The following is a 22282-nucleotide window of genomic DNA, read 5'->3' on the forward strand; positions in this document are numbered from 1 at the left end:
GAGAGAGAATATGTGAGCAGGGAGACCAGAGCCTGATGTCTTCCTTGATGAGGCAGGGTCTCTCAATGAACTTGGTGATCACTGGTTGGCTAGGCCGGTTGGCTATAAACTAGAGCTCTGCCTGTCTCTGTTCCCCATGAGCTCAGGTTACAGATGTGTGTGACCACTCCCAGCTTTCTTATGTGGCTGCTGGGGACCAAACCTGAAGTTTTCCTGCTTTTGTACACTGTCCTATTGGGCCATCTCCTCAGCCCCATATTTATTGAGCAGGATCCTGTTATGTAGCCCAGGTTGGCCTTGAAATCACAGCAGTTCTCTTGCCTTTTGCCACCTACATGCTGGAATTACCGACATATGTCACTATACCCAGAATAATTTCCTCATTTTGTACCACCACAGGACACAATAGAATTCAAATCCAACCATACCACAGAGAGACCCCACTGCAAGGCAACCAACATTTAAAACACAAGTGAACCCAGAGGCCATAAAGGGAAATGCTGATGAATGAATGCATATAAGACATTTAAAACTTTTATATGGTGCAGATGAAGATGAAGACAACGGGCAGCCACAGACAGACAGACACAGCAAACGGAGCAGAGGACAAATGGAACAGCGAGAAATTGTTCTCGGTCAGCCAGAAAACATGTTTATGCATTGTGCAAAGAGGTGGGCAAAGAATGAACAAATACTTCATGTACTAAGAATAAGAATGGTGTTGGGTGTGGTGGCTGGGATCACACCTTTGATCCCAGCACTCAGGGGAGGCAGAGGCAGGTGGATCTCTGAGTTCCAGGCTAGCCAGGGCTACACCATGTAAACCCGTCTCACAAAACAACAATAACAAACCAAATAAACAAAAGGCAGGCATGGTCAAAATTACTTGGCGGAAATGCTCACCTTCGTAAGTACTTAGGAAAATGAAACCATAACAACATGGCCATGTTTCTATGAGTGACAGATACTTGAAGTTCAATAAAATATGGTATTTAGCAAAGTTACAGTAAGTATACACTGCTGACGGCCTTTGAACAGGACAATGTGGAGAGGGTACAAGAAGCATTCTGTTCTGTGTGTGGTGCTGGGTTTAAACCTAGGGCCTTGCACATGCTGGGCACGGAAGTGCTGTCACTGAGAGACAGTCTGCTGTTCTCAACTTGAATGTACATATATTATGATCTAGTCATTTCTTTGGAGTAATTTATTCTGTGGATAAAGTCACCACAGAGGTTCCTGAAGACATGAACATAAGGTTCCTCATGGAAACATTGTTTATAACAATAATAGGGGAAATTGGAAAGAATTTAAATGTCTGCTAATTAGACAATGGTTGGCTTTATGGCTTGTGTGGTGGCTAAAAGATCTCCATGAGCTAACATGGAATGTTGCTGATATACTATTAGAGACAACATAAAGGATACTGTATAGAATTTACTCTGCATAGAAGCATTGTATGTGGGCTGAAGAGATGGTTCAGTGGTTAAGAGACCTCTGCTCTTCCAGAGGTCCTGAGTTTAATTCCCAGCACCTACATGGTGGCTCACAACCATCTGTAATGGGATCCAGTATACTCTTCTGGTGTGTCTGAAGACAGCTACAGTGTACTCATATAAATAAAAATAAATAAATCTGTTTTCTAAAAAAGGAACATTGTATGCATTTGATATCCTTATATAGAAAACATAGGGCAAGAAATAGTTCTGTGTTTAGCTTATAATAAAGTCAGGAAGGATTTTTCTTTTCTTTTCTTTCTTTCTTTCTTTCTTTCTTTCTTTCTTTCTTTCTTTCTTTCTTTCTTTCTTTTTTGGCTTTCTATACGAAACCATTTTAATCATTGTCAGGTTTTACTTTTACAATTAAAAATGTGCAAGATATACTTCAAAATAACTTCCAAGATGTCAGTCAATGCCCTTCTGATGCTTTTGTAGGCAATGTTTGAACTACTGAAGCGAGATAAAGTTGCACGATGGTTAAATTGCTTTTAGCTAGGAGTGCAAATATGGAAATGCACCGAACCTTTGTAGTGAGGAAGACATTCTGAGCACCTAAGAAGGCTGCAGCGGAGCAGCTGGAGTTCCTGAAGCAGCCACAGCTCATTTACCCTTCTCGCCCAGCTCAGGCCCAGCCTTCAGCAAGATTCTGATTTGGAAAGCCCGAGAGGCTCATGGAGACAAAAGCAATGTGATAAGAAATTTTCTTTCTCTTTCTTTCCCTGTCTCTAGAGTTTCTTCAAGAACATGAAATTGGAGCTATAACCATAATTCAAAGGTACTGAGATATGAGACCATTTTGGGAAGGCGCTTGGGCGGTTCTCTCTCTTTGTAACCGCACCATGCCTGTGCTTGGCGGGGGCACTCTTTACAGCACGCAGAGTCTCCTCATGGCCAAATCCCCTCTTCCTCCAAAATGGCTATACTGGTGCCGTTGCTCTAAATAAAAGCACTTTGGCCGGGAAAACAGAAGGATTGTAAGCAAGCTTCTATTCGATAGAAAAGCAGATCTCTTATGAGGGTTTCTGTTTACCTGGAACCTCGGCCCTTAACCCTCCCCCAAAGGTCAGCTACCTCAGGCATGGGCATCTAGTTCCTGGTCAGGCCTGAGGCCTGTATCAACTCAGATCCCCACCCCATGGCTGTCAAACAATATCTGCTAGGTTCCACACCATTTTGCTTTTCTCTCTGCCTTGGCAGTTTCAGCCCCGGTGAATCTTTCTTTCTGCCTATAGAACAGCCTAGTTCAGTAGGTTCTCTGCTCCTGTCTCAGGTATTAATCTGAGAGGACAGCTTCTATCAGGGGACGTTTTTCTGTCCTCAGTGACACATTTAGTTCCGGGTACAGCATCAGTTCAGTTCTATTAGTCACTTCACAGCTGTTTGTTGGGAGGAGCAACATTGAAATACTTCGGGTTGATTTCACAAGTAAGCTGAAAACAAGGCCTTCCCAGTTCCTGTTTGTGATTTTCAAGTCAATAAAGCATGTCTGACTCGGTGGATGTTTCTCTCTGACTGGTTTCAGTTGTCTGCCGAGCTGTCTACCTGACTTCCACTTGGCTCAGAAGCCTAGGTTTGTGGCCATCCTGTTACAGGTGGACGGATGCCAGGCTGCCCACTGTTGTTTGTTATTAAATTGGTGATGCAATTTTTGTTTGGCAGTTTATGACTGTAAGGTTATTCAAGGATGCTGTTTAAAAATACAAGTGAACTACCAAGTGAGACATCAGAGCGGATTGTAGATTTGTTTTTTGTTTTTTGTTTTTTGTTTTTAGGCTGTTCAGGGACAGTAGACGAATGCACAAATTTGTTATTGTAGATTGTTATGAATCCCGAAGATGCACATACGGGGATCATTATTGTAGATTGGCTTGTGACAGCTGGCCTTGATTTACTTATTTCCTCAAGAAGACACTTTGAACAATTATTGAAATGCCTCCTCTCTGTAATTATAATAATAATGATGATGATTTTGCAACTGAATATGCAATTCAGGGCATACACACTCAACTGTTTTTAGCTTGTTTCTCTTTTTTACATTGATGTCAGCTGCTGTCTTGGATGATGAAGAACTCAGAAGGACTTTCCAACCAAGGGTCAGTGAGCTACCCGAACAGAGTCATCTGTGGCCAACCCAGGAAATTACTAAAATAATAATTATTATAGTTAGTATTTAAAGAGCAAGCTAACGATAGGCAAGATTTTTCTTTCTCCCTCCTCTTTTGGGGTCTTTGGAGAAAGAAACCTATTTTTAGTATTTATCTGCTCTTAAGATAAAAAATAATGTATCATGTTGAATAATGAAATGACAAATGTCTGACAATGCCTCTGTGCTCCGCCCTTCTAATTAAGGAGCCTCCAAGGGAAAGCTGATGAACGAGAACAAAGAAGTGTGTGCTGTGGGTCAGGGGAGAGAACAGAGGAGAGGACAGATAGACGGACGGCAGTGAGATCAGACAGGAACATTACCATAGAATGGCATTGATGGGCAGAAGGTAAGATGGAGCCAGACAAGAAGACAGGGAAGAGAAAATGGAGAAAGTGGGGAAAGTACAGGAGAGACCGAGGCAAGAAGATTGATAGCTGGAACCTAGCCTGGCCTTCCCCAGCAGGCTCTCTCTTTCTCTCTCTCTCTCTCTCTCTCTCTCTCTCTCTCTCTCTCTCTCTCTCTCTCCTTTCAATCATGCCCACATAGAGGTAAATAAATAAGGCTAAGGCTGGTGGTCCATGCCTGTCCCAGTGCTTGGAAACCTAAGGCAGGAGGAACTTGGTTCTAGGTCTTTCTGGACTACACAGTGAGACCCTATCAACAATAAACTAAGAAAATACATGAGTCAGTAAATTGGGAAAAGTAAAAAAAAAAAAAAAAAAAAAAAAAACCAGAAAGGGGAAGTACAAGACTTAGATTAGAGGATTTGCTTTTCTTTTTAAAGCATGTGATGGTTAGTGTTGTTAACTTGAGGAAATCTAGACTTCCCTGGGAGATGGCCCTCTGCGCAGGACTGTGGGGACTGCTAGGCTATGGGCAGACCCTTCACCGTGTGTAGCATCATTCCCTCACTGGACCCTGAAGTGGGAGCTGGGCACTAGCAGGCTGCCTCTGCCCTCTCCTGACTGCAGATGTCACGTGATCAGCTGCTTTCAACTGCTGCCCCCCTGACTTCTGCATCATAAGGGACAGTGCCTTGAACTGTGAGCTAAAATAAACCCTTTCTTCCTCAAGTTGCTTTGGTTGGAGTATTTTATCACAGCCTTGGTGAAAGAAACCGAAATAGGTAGAGTGGCACAAGCCTTTACCCTTGGCACTCAGTAGGCAGAGGCAGGTAATTTGCCAATACAAGGCCAGCCCAGTTAACATGGTGAGTCCCAGGCCACCCAAAACTACACAGGAAGACTCTGTCAAATGATGATGATGATGATGATGATGATGATGATGATGATGAAGACTCTATCAAATAATAATGATGATGATGATGATGATGATAATGAAACAAAGACAGTGTATGTCTTATGAAATCAGTACACCCCGATCCAAGCTGAATAAAATGAAGCCAGAGGCCCGAGATTCTCAACCTTAGTTGTATATTTAGTATATGGCATCACTTTGAGTTGGTTGTGGAGTTGGGGAGAGGTGGTTTTTAGAGCATTATTTGTAAATATGCAGGAGGAACATAAATCATAATTTTCAAGGACCAGCAAGATGGCTCATTGGGTAAAGGCACTTACTGCCAAGGCTGACACACACACACATACACACACACTAATTTAAAAATTATCACCATGATAAAGTCTTCAATGAAAACTTGCATTTGAGGGCAGTCAAGATGGCTCATTGGATAAAGGCACTTGCTGCCAAGCTCCCCTCCCCACCCTCTCTCCCCAAGGAATATTTTAAAAAACTTGTAAGCATGATAAAGTCTACAGAAATGTGCATTTGTGTCTTGGCAGCAGGACTCATTGGTAAAGGTGCTTGCTGCCAAACTTGGTGACCTGAGTTCAATCCTCCGGACCCACTAGGTAGAAGGAGAGAACCAACCCCCACAGGTTACCCTGGGGCATGACATGGTTCAACTTGATTTCAACACTACAAGGACATCTATTATCTTTTTGACACTGAATGACGTTTAACTCGGACTGATCTGGAATGTGGTAGAACCAGGAGACATGATTACTTTCTCATTTTTGCTGTGTGCCACTATCTGGGACTCTATGTCCTTCTGAATGTCCCTGTGTCCCTTGTTCTCTGACTTGCCCTCTGGGTTCTCCTGTCTAATGTGGAGTTGTCTAGAATTATTTTTTATCACCGACTTTCCTATCACAGTCACTCCCCAGTTTACTGTTTTGATATCTGTAAATATGTAGATATGTATGTGCATATATGTCTGCACATATATGTATGTATGTATTTCCCCACTGACACTGACTGTCTGGAGCCACAGCTCCTAATCTGGAAGAGATTTCAATATGGTGGCTTTTGTATGAACAAGGAAGGGTTGTCTTGACTGACTCATGAGTGCCAGTTCCCATGAAACTACAGGATTATTATGCTATCGAGATGATTCTACTCTGGTCTATCAATACCCATTATTAGAAATATGACAGTTGGTCTGTGGCCTTACAGAAACAAGATTACATCCATCACCAACATCACTACTACTACCACCATATGTATTTCATATATATTTTATACCAATCACTTGTGAACAGATATAAGCCAGGTGTATCCTCTGTACCCGGTACATGGGGGAGGATGGCTTACATCAGTGTATGGATGGAAGTTTAACAAAGCAAGGGAAGTAGAGCCAATTAGATGAAATGGGGGAATGAGAGTTATGCCTGGAGTTTCAGAAAAACCAGGATATGGCAGGGAAAGGGGGCCCAGGAGGAGTGTAGTTTCTAAGCTCCTTCACCTTGGACTGTTCAACCCAGATGGAAGGGATACTCTTCTGCTGAGCCAGATGCCCGCCCCCACCCCCAATGCCTTTTGGTTCCAAATATACTAAGAATCAGTGTTAATTGCGCTTTTGAAATATCGTTTTGTCGGATCCATTAGGATGTGGCAATTTGCAAAGCAATCTCCAGCAGTTGACAGTTCATCCATAGCTGTGTGGTATCCAGACATTTCCTGGGACTTCTGCCCACCTCCTATGCAGCTGGCAGTGTCTGCCAAACCAGGATATGTGCTCAGCTGGGATTAACTTGGAACCAAGTAGTGCTTTGTTGTGTCTAAGATTTGTTTAAATTTTGCAAAGGTGAAGGGCAGTCCTACTTAATCCAAATAATAAAAGTGAAATTTAAAAAACTAGGACTGAGGAACATAGCTCAGTTGGGTAAAGTGCTCATTTGCACAAGCAGGAGGACCTGAGTTCAATCTCCCTCCAGGAGCCACGTTAAAAAAAAAAAAAAAAAGACAGGGGTGGTAGTGCGCATGTGTAATCCTAGCACTGGAAGGGCGGGTGGCTGCTGGCCAGCCAGCCTACCCTCCTTGGCGAGCCCCAAGCCAGTGAGAGGACAAGTCTCAAAAAGGCAAAGTGGAAGACCCTTGAGTTGGCCTCTGGCTTTCATGCTATGTGCACATGTGTCCATGCCCACCCCCTCCAAATTAAAAATTAGCAGGTGCTTGAAGACTGCCTTAGTCCACCATGGGCTGAGAACTGGAGCTCTGACTGGTTCAAGGACAAGGTCGGAAGGCTGGTGGCTGGGAGCCCAGGTCAAGAATCTGTACTCTTTGTATGATCCCCTCTAGATTTATGCTTGCGGGGTTGGGAGAGTAACTGGCTATTTCTTTTTGAAGCTCTTGCCTTTTGGCCTGAGACTTTCTCAGCTCCTTCACACGTGGCTTCAAGGTCGTAGCCTAGACCAAAATGTTTACAGAAAAAGCTAGGCACTTACGAAGAGGACTCTGCCAGCTCCTACGCTCCCAATGCCCGGCTCCGAACAAGCTCAGCAAACCAACGAAGGGATAAAGTGGCCTCTGGAACCAAGAAATTTTAGGTTTGAATGCCAAAGGGAAAGCAGATGCGTTCTGCCCTACTTCCCCCACCACCGCTGTGGCTGCTGCTGCTGCTGCTGCTGCCATCTCCTGGGGGAAGACAGGCCTGAACTTCACACCTGAAGCCTACGTCTATGTTCACCCCTGACTCCACTAAAGGCCCTGCTGGCCAAAGGCTGAAATACCCCTGCCTTAAGAAACAAACAGCCCCAAACTAATTACCTACTTACTCAACAACAACAACTACAACAACAACAACAAAATCACACCTGTCCTTTTTGCATTTCTTTTGTTCTTTTTGGTCAGAATTTTCTTTAAAGAGGCGATTTCAGGGCTAGGGAGCACAGCCACAGTAAAAGGGCTCATCTAGTATGCCTGAGGCCCAGAAGTTCACTCCCGAAATTGGAAAAAATAGACTTCCTAAGTGTCAGTTTTAGGAATGTATCAGAGACTTCTCCCCTTAGCTCTCTGACCCCCGAGCCTTAGGGTGATGGTGAGGACGGAAACACATGGGGTTTTTAAGGAGAGGACACTTACGAGCTTGCTGGTCCTTGATGTCCAAGCATCTTAGTTTACTGGCTGGGCCGATCTGAGAGTTGAGATAGCAACAGAAGCTCCAGGTATTCAAGAAATGGTCAATGGGAATGAGTTCATGCTTCCAATCTCCCTTGGGGGCTTTCTTTAGTATCTTAGTTTCTTTTCCTGTGGCTGTGATTTAAAAAAAAAAAGCAAACTAATAAACAAATTCAAAACTAACAAAAAGCAACTCAAAGGAGAAAGGGCTTCCTTCCCCTGATACTGCAAGAGTACAATCTATCCTGGCAGAGAAGCAGGCAGTTGGTCACACTACACCCAGAGTCAGAAAGCAGAGAAAGATGAACGCTCATCTGAAGTACTCAGCTCACTTTATCATTTTATTTACTTCAGAATTTCTACCCAGGGAATAGTCTCCCTTACAGTTGAAAGGGTCTTCTGCAGCTAGTGAGATAGCTCAGTGGTTAAGAATACTTGTTCTTCTTGCAGAGGACCCAGCTCAGTTCCTAAAATCCACATAGTGGCTCATAATCATCTGGGAATCTAGTCCCAGAGGGCCCAACCCCATGTTCTTGTAGGCTTAGGACAGTCTTAGAAAGCAAAGGCATGCATTCCAACATGGAAAGCACGTATAGCCCAGTGATTCTCAACCTTTAATACAGTTCCTTACATAGTGGTGACCCCCAACCATAAAATTATTTTTGTTGCTACTTCATAACAATAATTTTGCTGCTGTTATGAATTATAATGTAAATATCTGATATGTAGGATATCCGATATGCAACCCCTGTGAAAGGGTCCTTCAACCCCCAAAGAGGTCACCAATAACAACTACAAAGTCTCTTAACTGTGAGTTCCTACAAAATAAGCAAGCTATGTACTTCCAACCTAAAATGGCACAGAGTAAATGTTCCTATTCTAAAAAGAATGAATAGGGGCATAGAAAGGAGTGACTGGATCAAAACAAGACCAAAATCCAGTAGGGCAAACACCAAATCCTATAGCTGTGTGTCTTGCATCAGAGGCTTGTAATACAATCATCTGGGCTCCAAATGCTCCACTCCTCCAGCTCTGCTGCCTGCAACACACATAGCCTCTCTCCTAGGCTGGCCCCATTCATCCTGTCAGCTCTTCTTGACAGACATCCCATGGTCTTAGTTATCTCCAGTGCCCCAGGTCACCTTTACAGCCGCAGGCACTGGCCTTTCAGGGCCTCCGTGTAGGGACTCTGACTCCTGCACATGTTACCTGGTCTCAGTGGCTCTGCAGTATCACTGCAGATCAGAACTCCACGACTGCTTCTAAGTTTTCATTCTTAGTTATTCCAAACCAGTGCCATGTAGATGCTGCTGCCAAATTCTGCTGCCAGTTCACGATGTAGTCCAGCCCCTGTACCACAGTCATAGCAACATCCGTATGCTTTCTGGGACAGCCTGGGTAAACCACTTCCTTAGGTGGTTGTGTTTGAGCAGAGGACACCTAAAGTTTGGGCTCTCTCCTTTCAGACAAATTTAGACCCTCATGAGGTGGAGCCTCTGAGGGGTGGGGTCTTGCTCTCAGGGTCCCTTTCTCCTTTTCCCAGTGCAGTGCAGGAGGCTCGTCTTCTGTGGGGGTGTTTTACTTAATGATCACATTGTTTCCTCATTACTGCCCTGGAGTCTCTCCTAACTTGAACTTTCCTCTGTTAAACAAGTTAATCTGTTAGCTTTAAATTCAACTTCATTCAGGTTCTTAGTTTACAGTCAAAACGAAGCCAGATTCTTGCCAAAATATCACATGAAAGGTCCCTGGCCCAGTTCCTGGTAGAGTCTTTGGATCTCTCTGATAACTCATGAGCTGGGCCTCCACTGTCTGTGTTTGTTCAGCACTCTTATATTTTAAGGGCCTATCAGAACAATCCTGGAAACCCTGTTTTCAGACTCCCAGGACTTTTTTAGTCCTAAGTGCCAAACTTTTCCACATTCCACCATTTCCAAAGGCCTAAAAGCTTTGTGGTTATGTTTATCTAGCAGTGACCCCACTCTTGGTGTCACTTTTCTATCTTACTTTCTCTTCCTGTTGGTATAAAATACCCTGACAAAAGCAACTCAGGGGAGAAAGGGTTTATTTTAGCTCACAGTTCATAGGGACCTAAGACAGCCTGAGCTTGAGGTCACACTGCATCCACAGTCAGGAAGCAGAGAACAACGGATGCTAGCACTGTGCCTGTTTTATTCAGAGTACACACTTTAGAATACCCACCTAGTACGTTTTTAATTCTTTCTAGTCTTTAATTATTTATAATTACAAATTGTCAAGAAGAAATTCAGAGGGAAGCAAGAGACATGTTTCTTGAGTACCCAGCTATGCCTGTGATAGAAGTTTTGAAGAATAGTAACATAAATATAAACATATATAACACACAGTTCTCAGGAAAAGCATAGGAAAATAGGGATTTGGGTTCTAGGTGCACATCTGCTAACAGCTCTGTTTTATAAATCTCTTAGGCATTAGTGCTTTCATCTGTTGTATACTACTGTAAAAGGGCATTTTCCCTCTATATCAGAGAGTACTTAGAAGACAGCAAATTTTGTCATGTTTCACCTGTTCTAACCTTTAAAATCTGTTAGTGATCTCTGAGTGGCCCTGGTAAGCTAGAACAAGAACCTCAGAAGGCTTTATGTCAAGATTGCTCTCCTGAACTATTTTATTTTAGTCTTATTTTAACCAATCATATAGCGCAATGAGTCTATTCCAGTCTTCTCTCAAATGTTTGAATCCTTAGCTATGGTTTGGATGTTACATCTCCTCCAACATAATCCCCAAATTAAGAGATGAGGCTTTTAAGAGATAATTAACTGCAGAGGGCTTCACCTTTATTCATGGGGTTAGTACTCTATTGTAAAGAGGTGGAAGGGAACTAGCTTGCTCCCTTTTCCTCCTCGTCCACTGTTATAATGTAACACTTCTCCTGTCCAGATGATGTAAGCCATCTTAGAAGCAGAAAGACAGAGAGACTCACTAAACACTAAACACGCTGGCCTTTTGATCTTGAACTGTTAGCTTCTGTGAGAAATAAATGTCTTTTCTTTATAAGTTACCCTGCCGCAAGTGTTTTGCCATGGCAGTGGATATATAACCTACTAAGCACAGCAACTATAAAGTCCCTTCCTCAACAGTAAGCAAATGCCTTCTGCCCTCAGCCAATTGGTGTGCTCCTTTGCATAAAAATAGACTCGGCTGTGTTTGTTTTGTTTTGTATCTCTCGTGGTCTTTATTATTATTACTTGGCTACATTTGATATTTGAATAGCACCTCATAGTTTATTAAATTTATTCCCAATTATTAACTCATTTTGGAAGAATTAGGGTCAAACAGGATGGGCTTTCGAACCAACGAGGGTCTGTATGTACCACCGATAGCTGGGTCTCTTTGGATAAAGCATTGTGTCAGTTAATGATCCATGCTTTAAAGGCCTAGAATTTTTTTTTTTTAAACCAGTCTTTTCCAGTGGTTGGTTCTTCTTCATTATATAGGCATTAACTCAAATATTATCTTCTTAGGGAACCTGGGCAATCTAAGAATTACTCTAGATTAGTCTCTTTTTAAAATTTAGCACGGACTAAAATTATGTAGATGACTTCTATGTGTTGGCTGAAGAGAATGGTAGATAGCTTCATGAAGTGCAGCCTTGTCTGGCTCTGATGCTCACCACTGTCTCCCTAGCATCCGGGAGTGCCTGAGGCATCATAGCTTCCCTTGGTAAGTCTTCCTTGCAGAGAGAGAGAGAGAGAGAGAGAGAGAGAGAGAGAGAGAGAGAGAGAGAGAGAGAGAGAATATGAGAACTTGAAAATAATGAGTTACCCACTGGGAGAAGTACTTGAGCATTCCACACAGACCTCTGGGGGACAAGAAGACTGGCTCGGTGGTGCTGTGTGCTGCCATCCCTGAAAAAGATGTTCCTCATGCTCCACAATGGTTTATAGTAGACCCTACCTGGGAAGTACAATGGTGCAGGGTGACCGGCTGGCTGCCGTCAGATCCTGGGCCTTCCATGTGCGTCTCTGGGAACAATCCCATCACCTACAGTCATGCTCCAAGGCGGAAGAGATGGACCCTAGAAGTCTGGCTTGTTGGAGGATCTCCTGAGGAGTCTGCAGTTTCCTGAGTCTTCAATTTTATTTTAACATGTCTATAGATTTTAGGCTGAGTATCAACACACCTGTTTATATTTCTATTAACATAGGAGTACTTGAAATCTGTCATCATCTGTGAGATCGTGGCATAGAAAAATCATGCTCTCCTCACGGTGGGTGGCCTCACACTGTGCTTGGCAATCATACCTAAGGGACACACAGTAACCGTGGGGACACCTACTTTTCCTGTCCTGCCTCTAACTGAAACTCTCAGCACAACTTATTTCTTCTTCAGTGAGCACTCACTGAGCATCTTCTATGTACTAGGCTACACGCTATTGAGACTACAAAACACAGATAGGACTGAGAATTGGATATGCTCGGCTCCTACCGCAATGCGAGTGATCTTTACAGGACAGAGGCACACAAAAGAAATACAAACACACTGTGGTGATTGTTAAGCTAAGGGAGGGGAACTCCGGGTGTTAAGGGAAATGTAGAAAATGTCACGTGATCTTACAGTAGGTGATGGGGAAGGTTTTCCGTCATAGAATGACCTGAAGAACAAGCAGGGTAGAATGTGGGGGCGGGAGCCGTTCCTGGCCAGGAAGAGACTATGTCTCGAGGGCAGAGAGGATGTACACCAGGGAAGCAGCAATTTGGAATGTGTGTGCAGTGTCACTGGAATAGAGTTCTGACGCAGAAATGTGTGTGTGTGTGTGTGTGTGTGTGTGTGTGTAGGAAAGGAAGCAGGTGAAGAAGAGAACCTGAGCACTGAAGAGCCCCCTGCTAAGCCAGTGATAATGGAAGGGAAGAGCAAGCCCCGAGGATCTGAGCATGGTGACCTCAGTCCTCAAGAGAAGCAGAGGCAAGAGGGGGGTCTGCATGTTCGAGGCCAGTTAGGTTTACACAGTAAGATTCTGTCTCGAAAACAGCAACATGGCGACTCTTCCCTCCCACGTGAACGAACGACTGTAGGAAAGTCTCACACTCTGGGAAGAGGTGGTTTAAAGCTGCATGGAGGGTGAGGTGAGAAGAGGCCCACGGGCCTCAAACCGACAGGAAGCACTACTGGGCCGAGGAAAGCCAGGAGCTGGAGAGTGGCCTCCCCAGAGAAGGAAGAGCCTCCCAGCTGTGTCCAGTGCCAATCGGTCACACCTGAAAACGTAATTCAGGGAATCTTATATGGACACAATGGGTTATACTGGAGAATAAATATTTACATGCAAGTACAGATATGCAATAACAATGAAAAAGTGGCCATGAATTTGAAGTGTAGGGACAGCTATATAGGAGGTTTGGAGGGAGGAAATGGATGGGAGGAATATTTTAATTAAATTACAATCTCAATAAGAAGAATTGGTTTATACCTGTTTTTCACAAAGTTTGATCAGGAACTATATAATTCTATATCTGGAAGAAGAAGAGGAGGAGGAGGAAGGAGAGGAGGAAGAAGAGGAGGAAGATGAAGATGAGGAAGAAGAGGAGGAAGAGGAGGAGGAGGAAGAGGAGGAGGAAGGAGAGGAGGAAGAGGAGGAGGAAAAGGAGGAAGAGGAGGAGGAAGAGGAGGAAGAAGAAGAGGAGGAAGAAGAAGGAGGAGAAGAAGGAGAAGAAGAAGGAGAAGAAGAAGGAGAAGAAGAAGGAGAAGAAGAAGGAGAAGGAGAAGGAGAAGAAGAAGAAGACTTATTAAGATCCGAAGAAGAAGAACAAATTCTGAGTCATCTAGCGGGAGTGAATCCCCAGCTTCCCTTCTCCCTTTCAGAGACAATCTTGCTGTCCAAGATAATCAATCTCTGCAGCTAACTTCCTCCATGGCAGGCAGTTCTCTAACTCAAGTCAGTGGGGTCAGCGCTTTACCCATCCCCAACAAAGTCTTAAACACTGAGCATTCCTGTGGCCTAGCTGACATTTCTAATGGTATCCTAGTAGAGGCTTCTACTAAAATTTCACCAATGGAAACGAAGCTAATAAAGAATTGGAGAGAGAGAGCTGATGGGCAGGTTAATGATCATAATCAAAGAGAGTAAATCTATTGGATCATTTATTGAGAAGCTCTTTGCTTGAGTTTTTCATCCTCTGGTTGACACAATGATGCAATCCAAACTTCCAGGAGTCCATCCTCTTAGGCAAGGAATGACACAATTTTGAGTGATGTCAATGGGTAAGCGAGGAAATATTTATAACCCTGACAAACAGGTACTAGACGGTAGCATTATCTAACTTGGTCACATATTTAGGCCAGGTGTTCCTTTTCTGATAAGCTGGAATGAGGCCTGCTGTCAGGCCTTCTGAACTGTATTAAGTTGGGGCGTGGGGTGTACTCATTATTCCTTCTGAAGAGGACAGGATCTTTTCTCAAGCATCTCTCTCTTTCCAAACATTTGGGCTAAATTTATGCTAAAATTAAAAGCAAGCAGATTTACCACGGGAGACAAATGATGGCACACAGCTTTCCGACTCTGTGTTTTCCTGGTATGTGGGTGAATATCATAACCGAGTACAACGGTGCCATTAATATTATTAGTAAGAGAGGCTCACAAGAAATGTTTACAATGAAGGACATTAGAAACTGATAGCATCTTGCCTCCAACTGACCCTTGAACACGGTGACAAGGACATTTTTACCCCAGGACAACTGCAGAGACAAAAGGCCATACATTATTATTGCACTTCAATTCTCCTCACCTCTGTTTCTGGAAAGGATTTATAAACATGCTAAGGGCAGTCGTTTCCAAAGTCGGAAAGGTATTCCCTTTCCAAGCTCATCTAATTTTCCCTTCCTGTTCTATTTTTTTTTTTTTCTTTTCAAAATGTCCTTGGCTTTGTCTTTACCTGAGCTTGTAAGAAAAGTCCTCTGTGCCACTCCTCTTCCAGCCTCCCAGGAAAGCCTCCTGGGAGGGTCAGCTAGGAAAGGACAGCGTGGGAAACCAGAGGAAGCGGCCTCCAACCAGCCAGTCCCGGCCCTGCGCGGTTGGGTTCAAGGCGCGGCCCCTTTAAGAGCAGGCCACGTCCCCGCCCTCCTCCTGGCAGGGCTGGCGGTCGGCGGCGGCCGCTACGGTGCTGACAAGATGGCGGCTGGCGGGGCTGTTGCTGCGGCGCCCGAGTGCCGGCTTCTGCCCTACGCGCTGCATAAGTGGAGCTCCTTCTCCTCTACCTACCTTCCCGAGTAAGTGCGGGGCCCTGCGCTCGAGCTGTCGGAGCTGCCCGGAGAGAGCGCGGCCGGGCAGAGCGTGCGGTGTGGGGAGCGGAGCCGAGAGAGGCCCAGGCTGGGCCTGCAAGGGGAACGCGCGGCCTCCAGAGCTTCTCGGTGCGGCGGCCGAGAGCCCCGGCCTGGCGGGCCGAGGCCAGGGTGAAGGCCCCGGGAGCGAGCTCGGGGTGGCGGCGAGGCGGGCTTCCGCAGCGGGAGTTAAGGCGGAGCGGGGCTCCGGGCCCGGGCCGCAGGCGAGCCGCCCCCGCCGTCGGAGGTGGTCAGGGCGACGGGGGGCCGGGTCCTTCCAGTACGGCTCGGACGTGCAGCGCCGTTCCTGAGCCCGCATTGAAAGTGCTTAGCTCTGCAGGAGTGGCGAGAGAAGTTGAGGAGTCCGGCCGCATCCTGGCAAGAACTTGGGAGGACGTCCTGGCAGAGGGGTGTCTTTGCTTTGGGGGCTGGAAGTTCTGAAAAAAGATAGGGAAGGAGGGCAGGTCTGGAGGAGTGCTGCTCGTCCTAGGGAACAACCATCTCAGCAGAAATGGCTTTCTGAACAAAACAACCTGGTACAGTTTTCTGTTGCTATTCGAATAAAATTGCTACATCTCGGCAGTGTACCGAACGGTGATTGTTTTCCATTTGCATTTTTAAAAATTCCTCACGTTTGTTCAGATTTGATTTCTCAAGTCCAGGCAGTCAGGACTAGAGGAGCTGCAGGTGAAGAATAGTTAGCCTCCCTTGACTGCCCACCTGCCCTCCTCCTAGTCACCAGATCAAGGGTTGGCATCGAAGCGTTGTAGCTCTGACCCAGTGAAGGCTGGCTGACCTGTGGTCTGATCTGGCCGGTTGTGGCCTGTTGATGGTTGGTACATGGCCACATCTCTGATTGATGTTGGATCCCAACTTTTAATAAGAGGGTGAGCTGGATAAACATTGACCTTAAGTTGAAGTGGACTTGTGGCTGTTCATGATGTGAACCTCTGGGTTTTTTGTTTGTTTGGTTTATGTGTGTGTGTGTGGCTTTTTTGGGGGGGGGTTGTTTTTTATTTGTTTTTGGGGTCTTTTTTAGTTTGTTTGTTTTGACCAACGCCTTTGAATCTGAAGATAGTGTTTTCTGTGTCTAGGTTAAGAGAGTTGGTGGTGTGTCACTACTTGGGTTTTTTCCCACCCCCGGTCCTTAGTTATATTACTTAGACTTTGGGTTGTCTGCCATTTCTTTACATTCTGGTGTAGGCATGAGACTTGGATATCCCAAATCCCAGTTGTATGGGAATGTTAAGGGGGGGAGGCATTTGTAAAAGGAGTTGATCTGGTGGGATAGTGGCTTTAGTCAGCCTCCAGTTTGGAGTGTTCAGCACCTGTTGTTACAGTTGGACTGCAGCTGGAAGAAGCCATTGCTGTAGCTTCCTTGAGGGCACAGAGAAAACAGGATTTTTTTGCACTTAGTACTGCCACTTAGTGCATCTTGTTTAACCCCAAAGACATTTCAAACATATAGTGTAGTTTCTATTTGTAAGCACTTTAGAGTTCAGTAATCCGAAGTTTTTCCTTTGAAGTAGTGTGAGTTAGAAAGCTTGCTTGTGTTTGAGAGTTTTGTCAGGCAGGCTGGTGTGTGTCTGCCTTAGTTGTGAAATTCTTGGTTCTGAACTTAGGTTAGCAAATATAGATGTTACATCTTTGTATGACAGGAAGTTTAAGAAAGAGATTAATCCCCCCCCCCCCAAATCACCTCTAATGGGTGAAACAGTGAAAGGCATTATGTAATGTCTTAAGCAGGTGTGATTTTTTTTAAAGGTCTAGCCAGCCATTTGTTAAAACTATTCAGAAAAGAGCTAATATTTGTTGACAGAAATCTAGGCAATCACAAAAAATGGTGATTACTTATGCCTTTCATATGCTAATTTCTATTAATGAATACTTGAAGTGTTTTTAGCTTACTTAAACCTAAACAGTCTTTTAAAGAATCCCAAAATGTTGGACCTGGAAGGAGATACCTGTAATGGAAGCACTTAGGAAGCAGGAGGGAGCAGGAGAATCAGAAGTGTAAGCTCATCCTCAGCTACATAGTAAAGCTAAGGCCAGCCTGGGCTGTATAAGATCTGTGTTGTCACCCTTGACCTCAAATCTCCATTTTCTAGATGAGGAGACAGGCCTGAGAGGTTCCAGTTTGCCTATGGTCATCCACTGAGGTGAGGGCAGAGTTGAATCCAGAGAGTCTGCTCCACAGTTCATGACCCAGTGTGCTTTCCTTACTGCTTCTGTCTAAGGGTTTGTGGAGATCAGAAGGGATTCTGTTAAAAGCACACACACACACACACACACACACACACACACACACACACACAGAGTTATCTGTACACATAGGTGCACATATACCACATATGGGTAGGACTCTCTCCCCATGAAGTCATCAAAAGAATTTCAACCTCAGATTTCTTTCTAGGACTTCTATTTTTTTTTTCTAATGTAGAGAAAAATTTCTCCTTTTAATTCCTAAGATTGATTTGAACCTTAAAATGTTAAAACAAATCTAGTTAAAGATCATACTTTTTTTTTTATTTTAAAGCTAACTCATTGGCCATTTATTTTTTAGTGTGTTTAAATGAATTTTTCTATATTTTACTTTTTCTTCTGAAACTTATACCTAATTTTGGAATTAAGAGAGGTACATGCAAGTGATAGATGATACTATTGAACATGTAAAAACATTTTATAAATCATTGATCTGTAGTTTAAATGTTTATTGTTGTAGGTTTGTAGTGATGTTGGTGATAATGTATTGGGTACTTAGTGTTCCTGAGATGCTTTTTTCATATAGTTTGTTTAATCTTGAGCACAGATGTGCAGTGAGTTTCATATGTTCTACAGCTGAGGAAGCTGAGGACCATATGTAAGATACTCATTCGCATCATACAGCTTTCCAGAGGCTTGTCTAGTTCTTATTTTAAAACAACTCTACCAATAACAAGCAATTATTAAGTATCTTCTGTTCTCAGACTGTTCTGTGCAGTTAGATATGTTTAGTCTTCCCCCCTCCCCCAGCAATATGAATGCTATATTATATTTTACAGCTAGGGAATCCAGGATTTAGAGAGGTTACCTTGCTTAGGTGTGGGGTCTAAAAGCATTGGAGAGAGGACTCTGGTCCTGGGCCCTCCGACTTCCCCTTCCCCGCACAAGCTGTTTCACTCTGTGATATGACTGCTCTGTGCTCTCTTGGAAGGACAGGATCCGCTTGGGTTACTTCTCCCGCTCCGCCCTCTGGAGCACAGAGCTTGGCTTCTAAGCTCCATCCATCTCCAATCCTCTGCTGCTGCTGTTCTTGGTGGTCACCCCATGGTGCTAGCATCCCCAAAACCGTGCTAGAACTAGACTACACTCTAACAAACAGCCTCTCACAGGCTCTTCACGGTGCCAAGCATCAGCTGCCCTCATGACCCCCTCATGTCTTCAACACTGGCACCATCTGGGGTCACTCCTACACAGTGCCAAGGCTGGCCATCAACATGAGTTCATCCTTGGCTGTCTCCGTGCTCTCAGAAATTACTCCGAGAAGATTTCACTCACTGATGCTGGTCTCTTCTTAATCACCACTAGTTTCTTAGTTCCAGCTGACCAGCATCACTTGACTCTGTGTGCTAGGCAAGTCCTCTTTCATTGAGCTATATTCCTGGTTTTACTGGTTGTTATTTTTTTCTCTGTTTTTATAACAGAGAGGTGTACCTCAGTAATTCTGTGGTTATGAATCTACATTTTTCCTTTTAATTCTTTAAGAATTGTATGTTTTGAAGTTGTGCTAGATGCATACAGGCTTACAGCTGTATTGTTCTTGTAAATTGGGCCTTTGAAAGTTATAATATGTCCCCTTTTATCTCTAATAATATTATGTGTTTCTTGCCTTTAAAATCTACTTGTAGTTCTGTCTATGTTATTTGAGCTACTTTTTGTTGGGTGTAGCCTTTGCTTAGTTTTTCCTGGTGGTGCTGGTGATTGGAACCCAAGACTTCATGCATGTTAGACAGCACTTGTCTAGCCCTCTTTCTGTGCATATTTTATGTTTGCATATTTGAGATCTGTTTCTTTTTAACAACATGTGGATTTGTCAAAATCATGTTCATTTATTCATTTAGAGAGAGGGTGAATGAAATAGGGAGGGAGAAGGAGATGTGTGGAGGTCAGAGGAGAGACTTCAGGAGCTGGTTCATTTCATCCACTGTATAGATTTGGGGATTCAAATCAGGTCATGAGGCTTGGTGGCAAGTACCCACTAAGCCAAGTTGCTATCTCAAGATTTGAGTATTTTGCTATTAAATTAGGGTTAGGGCAGATTTCAGTTTCCTTCTGCATATTAAAAAGATACTGCATGCCTTTCTGTGCTTGCAGACCTGTGTCTATCTTACACTGACTTAGGCATCTGCTTACTAGCAGTTACTTAGTTGTGTTTTACTTTTGGTTTTGTTGATCTGTAAGTCTCTTTTGAAACTTGGTTTTTTGTAAGATCTAGAATTGAAAATTTAATTTTTGTTATATGGTATTTTTCCATTCCTGTAATATGATTTTGTATTATTCTTTTATTAGAACATTTGTGGAAATCTATTTATGTTAAAGGCATGTTTAGAGGGGAGATAATTGGGTTTAGTGTCAGTCTTTTGGCTTATGACGGTTAGTATTTAATACTTTAAGAATATCCTTATATTCACTATGAGTAGTATATTTTATTATTAAGATCATGACTGTGGTGGTCTTAATGAGAATGGCCCCCATAGGCTCATATCTTTGAATGTTTGGTTCCCAGTTGGTGAACTGTTTAGGAAGGGTTAGAGTCCTGGCCTTGTTGGAGGGGGAGTGTCACTGGGGGTGGGCTTCCATGGCAGGCTCAGTTTCTGTCTGTGTCTATCTCTTTCCCCCTTGCCTCCAACCCCTCTCCCCAATCCCTCTCCCCCTCTCCCCCTCTCCCCCTTTTCCCCTTTCTCCCTCTCTCTCTCTCCCTCTCTCCCTCTCTCCCTCTCTCCCTCTCTCCCTCTCTCCCTCTGTGCCTTCAACTTGTAAACTCTGAGCTCCCGCCCCAGCACCCTGTGTGCCTGCCTACTGCTGTGCTCCCTGCTATTGATGGCCATGAACTCACCTCTGAAACTGTAAGTAAGCCCCCAGTTAGATACTTTTTATAAGTTGCTTTGGTCATGGTGTCTCTTCACTGCCCTCGAGAAGTATCAAAGATGGGCACTTACTATTACCACGTGCTTGCTGTGAACAGATGGACTTAGATGAAGAAGACTGCACATTCACTTGAGGCAGCTTTCCGTGCTCCTCCACTTCCTTTCCTTGTCCACTGCCCCTCCCGTTGATCTAGGTGGTTTCCATGAGAAGACTTACCAGACTTTACTCCTTTTCTTCAGATGTCCCTTGAAATACTGTTTTACTAGGATGCCTTGTGTACCCCAATCTTCCTCCCTAAGTCTGGCACCTGTCCCCCACCTCTATGGTTGAATACTTGAATATGTGCCTGTCTGGTACATCACATGTTACAATTTTTAGCTATGTTCCTATTTGTATGGTTACTTTCTTAATAGCTATTTCTGCCAACTGGATCATGAACTCCATAAGAAGTATGTAGCAACCCCATCATTGTATCTGAGCATAATGTTTATTAATGAATAGATGAGTGAATCAACTAGCTATTTTAATTATATTTCTCTTTTTTAAGTGTTATTTTGGTTCAGGGGTGGAATATCACGACTTGTTCAAAATAAATAATTTATTTTAAATGTCTTAACAATTAAGTGGTTTTCAACAAAGGTTGAGGGTGTCTTAAACAAAGTGGGGAAGGATATAATATTTGGAAGGACTTGGAATAGCGTTTCTAATCTGTGCCTTTGAGACATTTATTATGAAGTTATTTAAGATTTTATAGATATTTCTAATAAGACTTTTATTTCTAGTTCAGTTTAATGCAGAATTTGATTTGCCAAAAAGCTGAATAATTTAGAAGATTATTACTGGCATTTTGATTACTTTTAGGATATGGCTTCTTCTAGTTCCTTGATTACAAGTGTTTTTAGTTTTTTTAATATAATAATTGCTATTAACATATAATTTATGTACAGTACATTTTAACTACTTAAAGTAACCAAGTTAGTGAGGTTTAGTATAGTGAGAGGTAAGTGTGACTGTGACTGTAGTCATTTTCACACCGTTTTGTAATCTGTAGAGCGCAGACCCCTTAGCCACTCTTCTCTCTATAAGCGCTGGCTGCAGTGTCTCTGTCTCTGAGGGATGTCTGATCCAGGTCCTTTGTATAGCTGGAAAGATGGAAGGCTTTCCTGGGATCCTGTTTTTAAAGTCACAATCTATATCATGTGTCAGGGTCATATGTGTTTTCTGACTGGTAAGATGAATGTGTATAGAGGTATCACAGTTTGTGTATTTATTAGTTAATAGGTATCTGGACTATATATACATTATAAACAATGCTTCCATAAACATTGCTTATGTGAGTGTAATGTTTTTATTTCTTTTGCATGTATGCCTAGGGGTAGAATTTTTGGATTTAACTATTTGAGGAACTATCAGATTTATTTTTTGTTAGTTCTGTTTTCCTTTGTTATTAAAAAGAAGTGCCTAAAAAACCTACTTAATATAACTTCATACACAAAAACTCTATATTGAAATGACCATATGGGATTATATTATCTTGTTATTAATTTAATTGCACTACTATTTGTGACAGGCTAGTCTTTTATCTTCCTTTATTTTTGTTGAGTGTATGTGAGTGTGTGTGTGTGTGTGTGTGTGTGTGTGTGAATGTGTGTGAATGTGGTTGGGTGTGAATGTGGTTGGGTGTGTGTGCTCCATACTTTGATCCTTGAAGACCCTTTGCTCCTCCCTATTAATGTACATATTTTCACATATTAGTGCTGAGAAATTGGTTGAAAATTGACTTTTAGAATTATATTACTTAAGG

The 22282-nt window shown here is 43.3% G+C and overlaps 2 protein-coding genes across 4 annotated transcripts in view; one reads left to right on the top strand and one right to left on the bottom strand.

Moving 5' to 3' along the window:
• The window catches only part of LOC127678443 (sterile alpha motif domain-containing protein 1-like), a 36721-nt gene extending 20853 nt beyond the window's left edge, over positions 1–15868 (bottom strand). Inside the window, exons 1-3 of one of the 3 annotated variants that reach the window (XR_007976563.1) lie at positions 14967–15159; positions 8023–8193; positions 7386–7467 (exon numbers count right to left, since the gene is read on the bottom strand). Coding sequence is in view for 1 of the 3 variants with exons in the window: in XM_052173397.1 (XP_052029357.1) it covers positions 8167–8193; positions 15293–15670 (405 nt within the window). In the remaining 2 variants the exon portion in view is untranslated. Of the gene's footprint in view, positions 1–5358; positions 7468–8022; positions 8194–14966; positions 15160–15292 lie in introns of those variants that run through there. The other 2 variants (XR_007976562.1, XM_052173397.1) reach the window with 2 other exon arrangements.
• Mkln1 (muskelin 1) overlaps positions 15161–22282 on the top strand; it is a 107549-nt gene continuing 100427 nt past the window's right edge. The window contains exon 1 of the mRNA XM_052173396.1: positions 15161–15300. Within this exon, the coding sequence (XP_052029356.1) occupies positions 15203–15300 (98 nt within the window). The 5' untranslated portion in view covers positions 15161–15202. The remainder of the gene's footprint in view (positions 15301–22282) is intronic.

The sequence above is a fragment of the Apodemus sylvaticus genome, chromosome 2 (genome assembly GCF_947179515.1).
Source record: "Apodemus sylvaticus chromosome 2, mApoSyl1.1, whole genome shotgun sequence".
Taxonomy (NCBI): Eukaryota; Metazoa; Chordata; class Mammalia; order Rodentia; family Muridae; genus Apodemus; species Apodemus sylvaticus.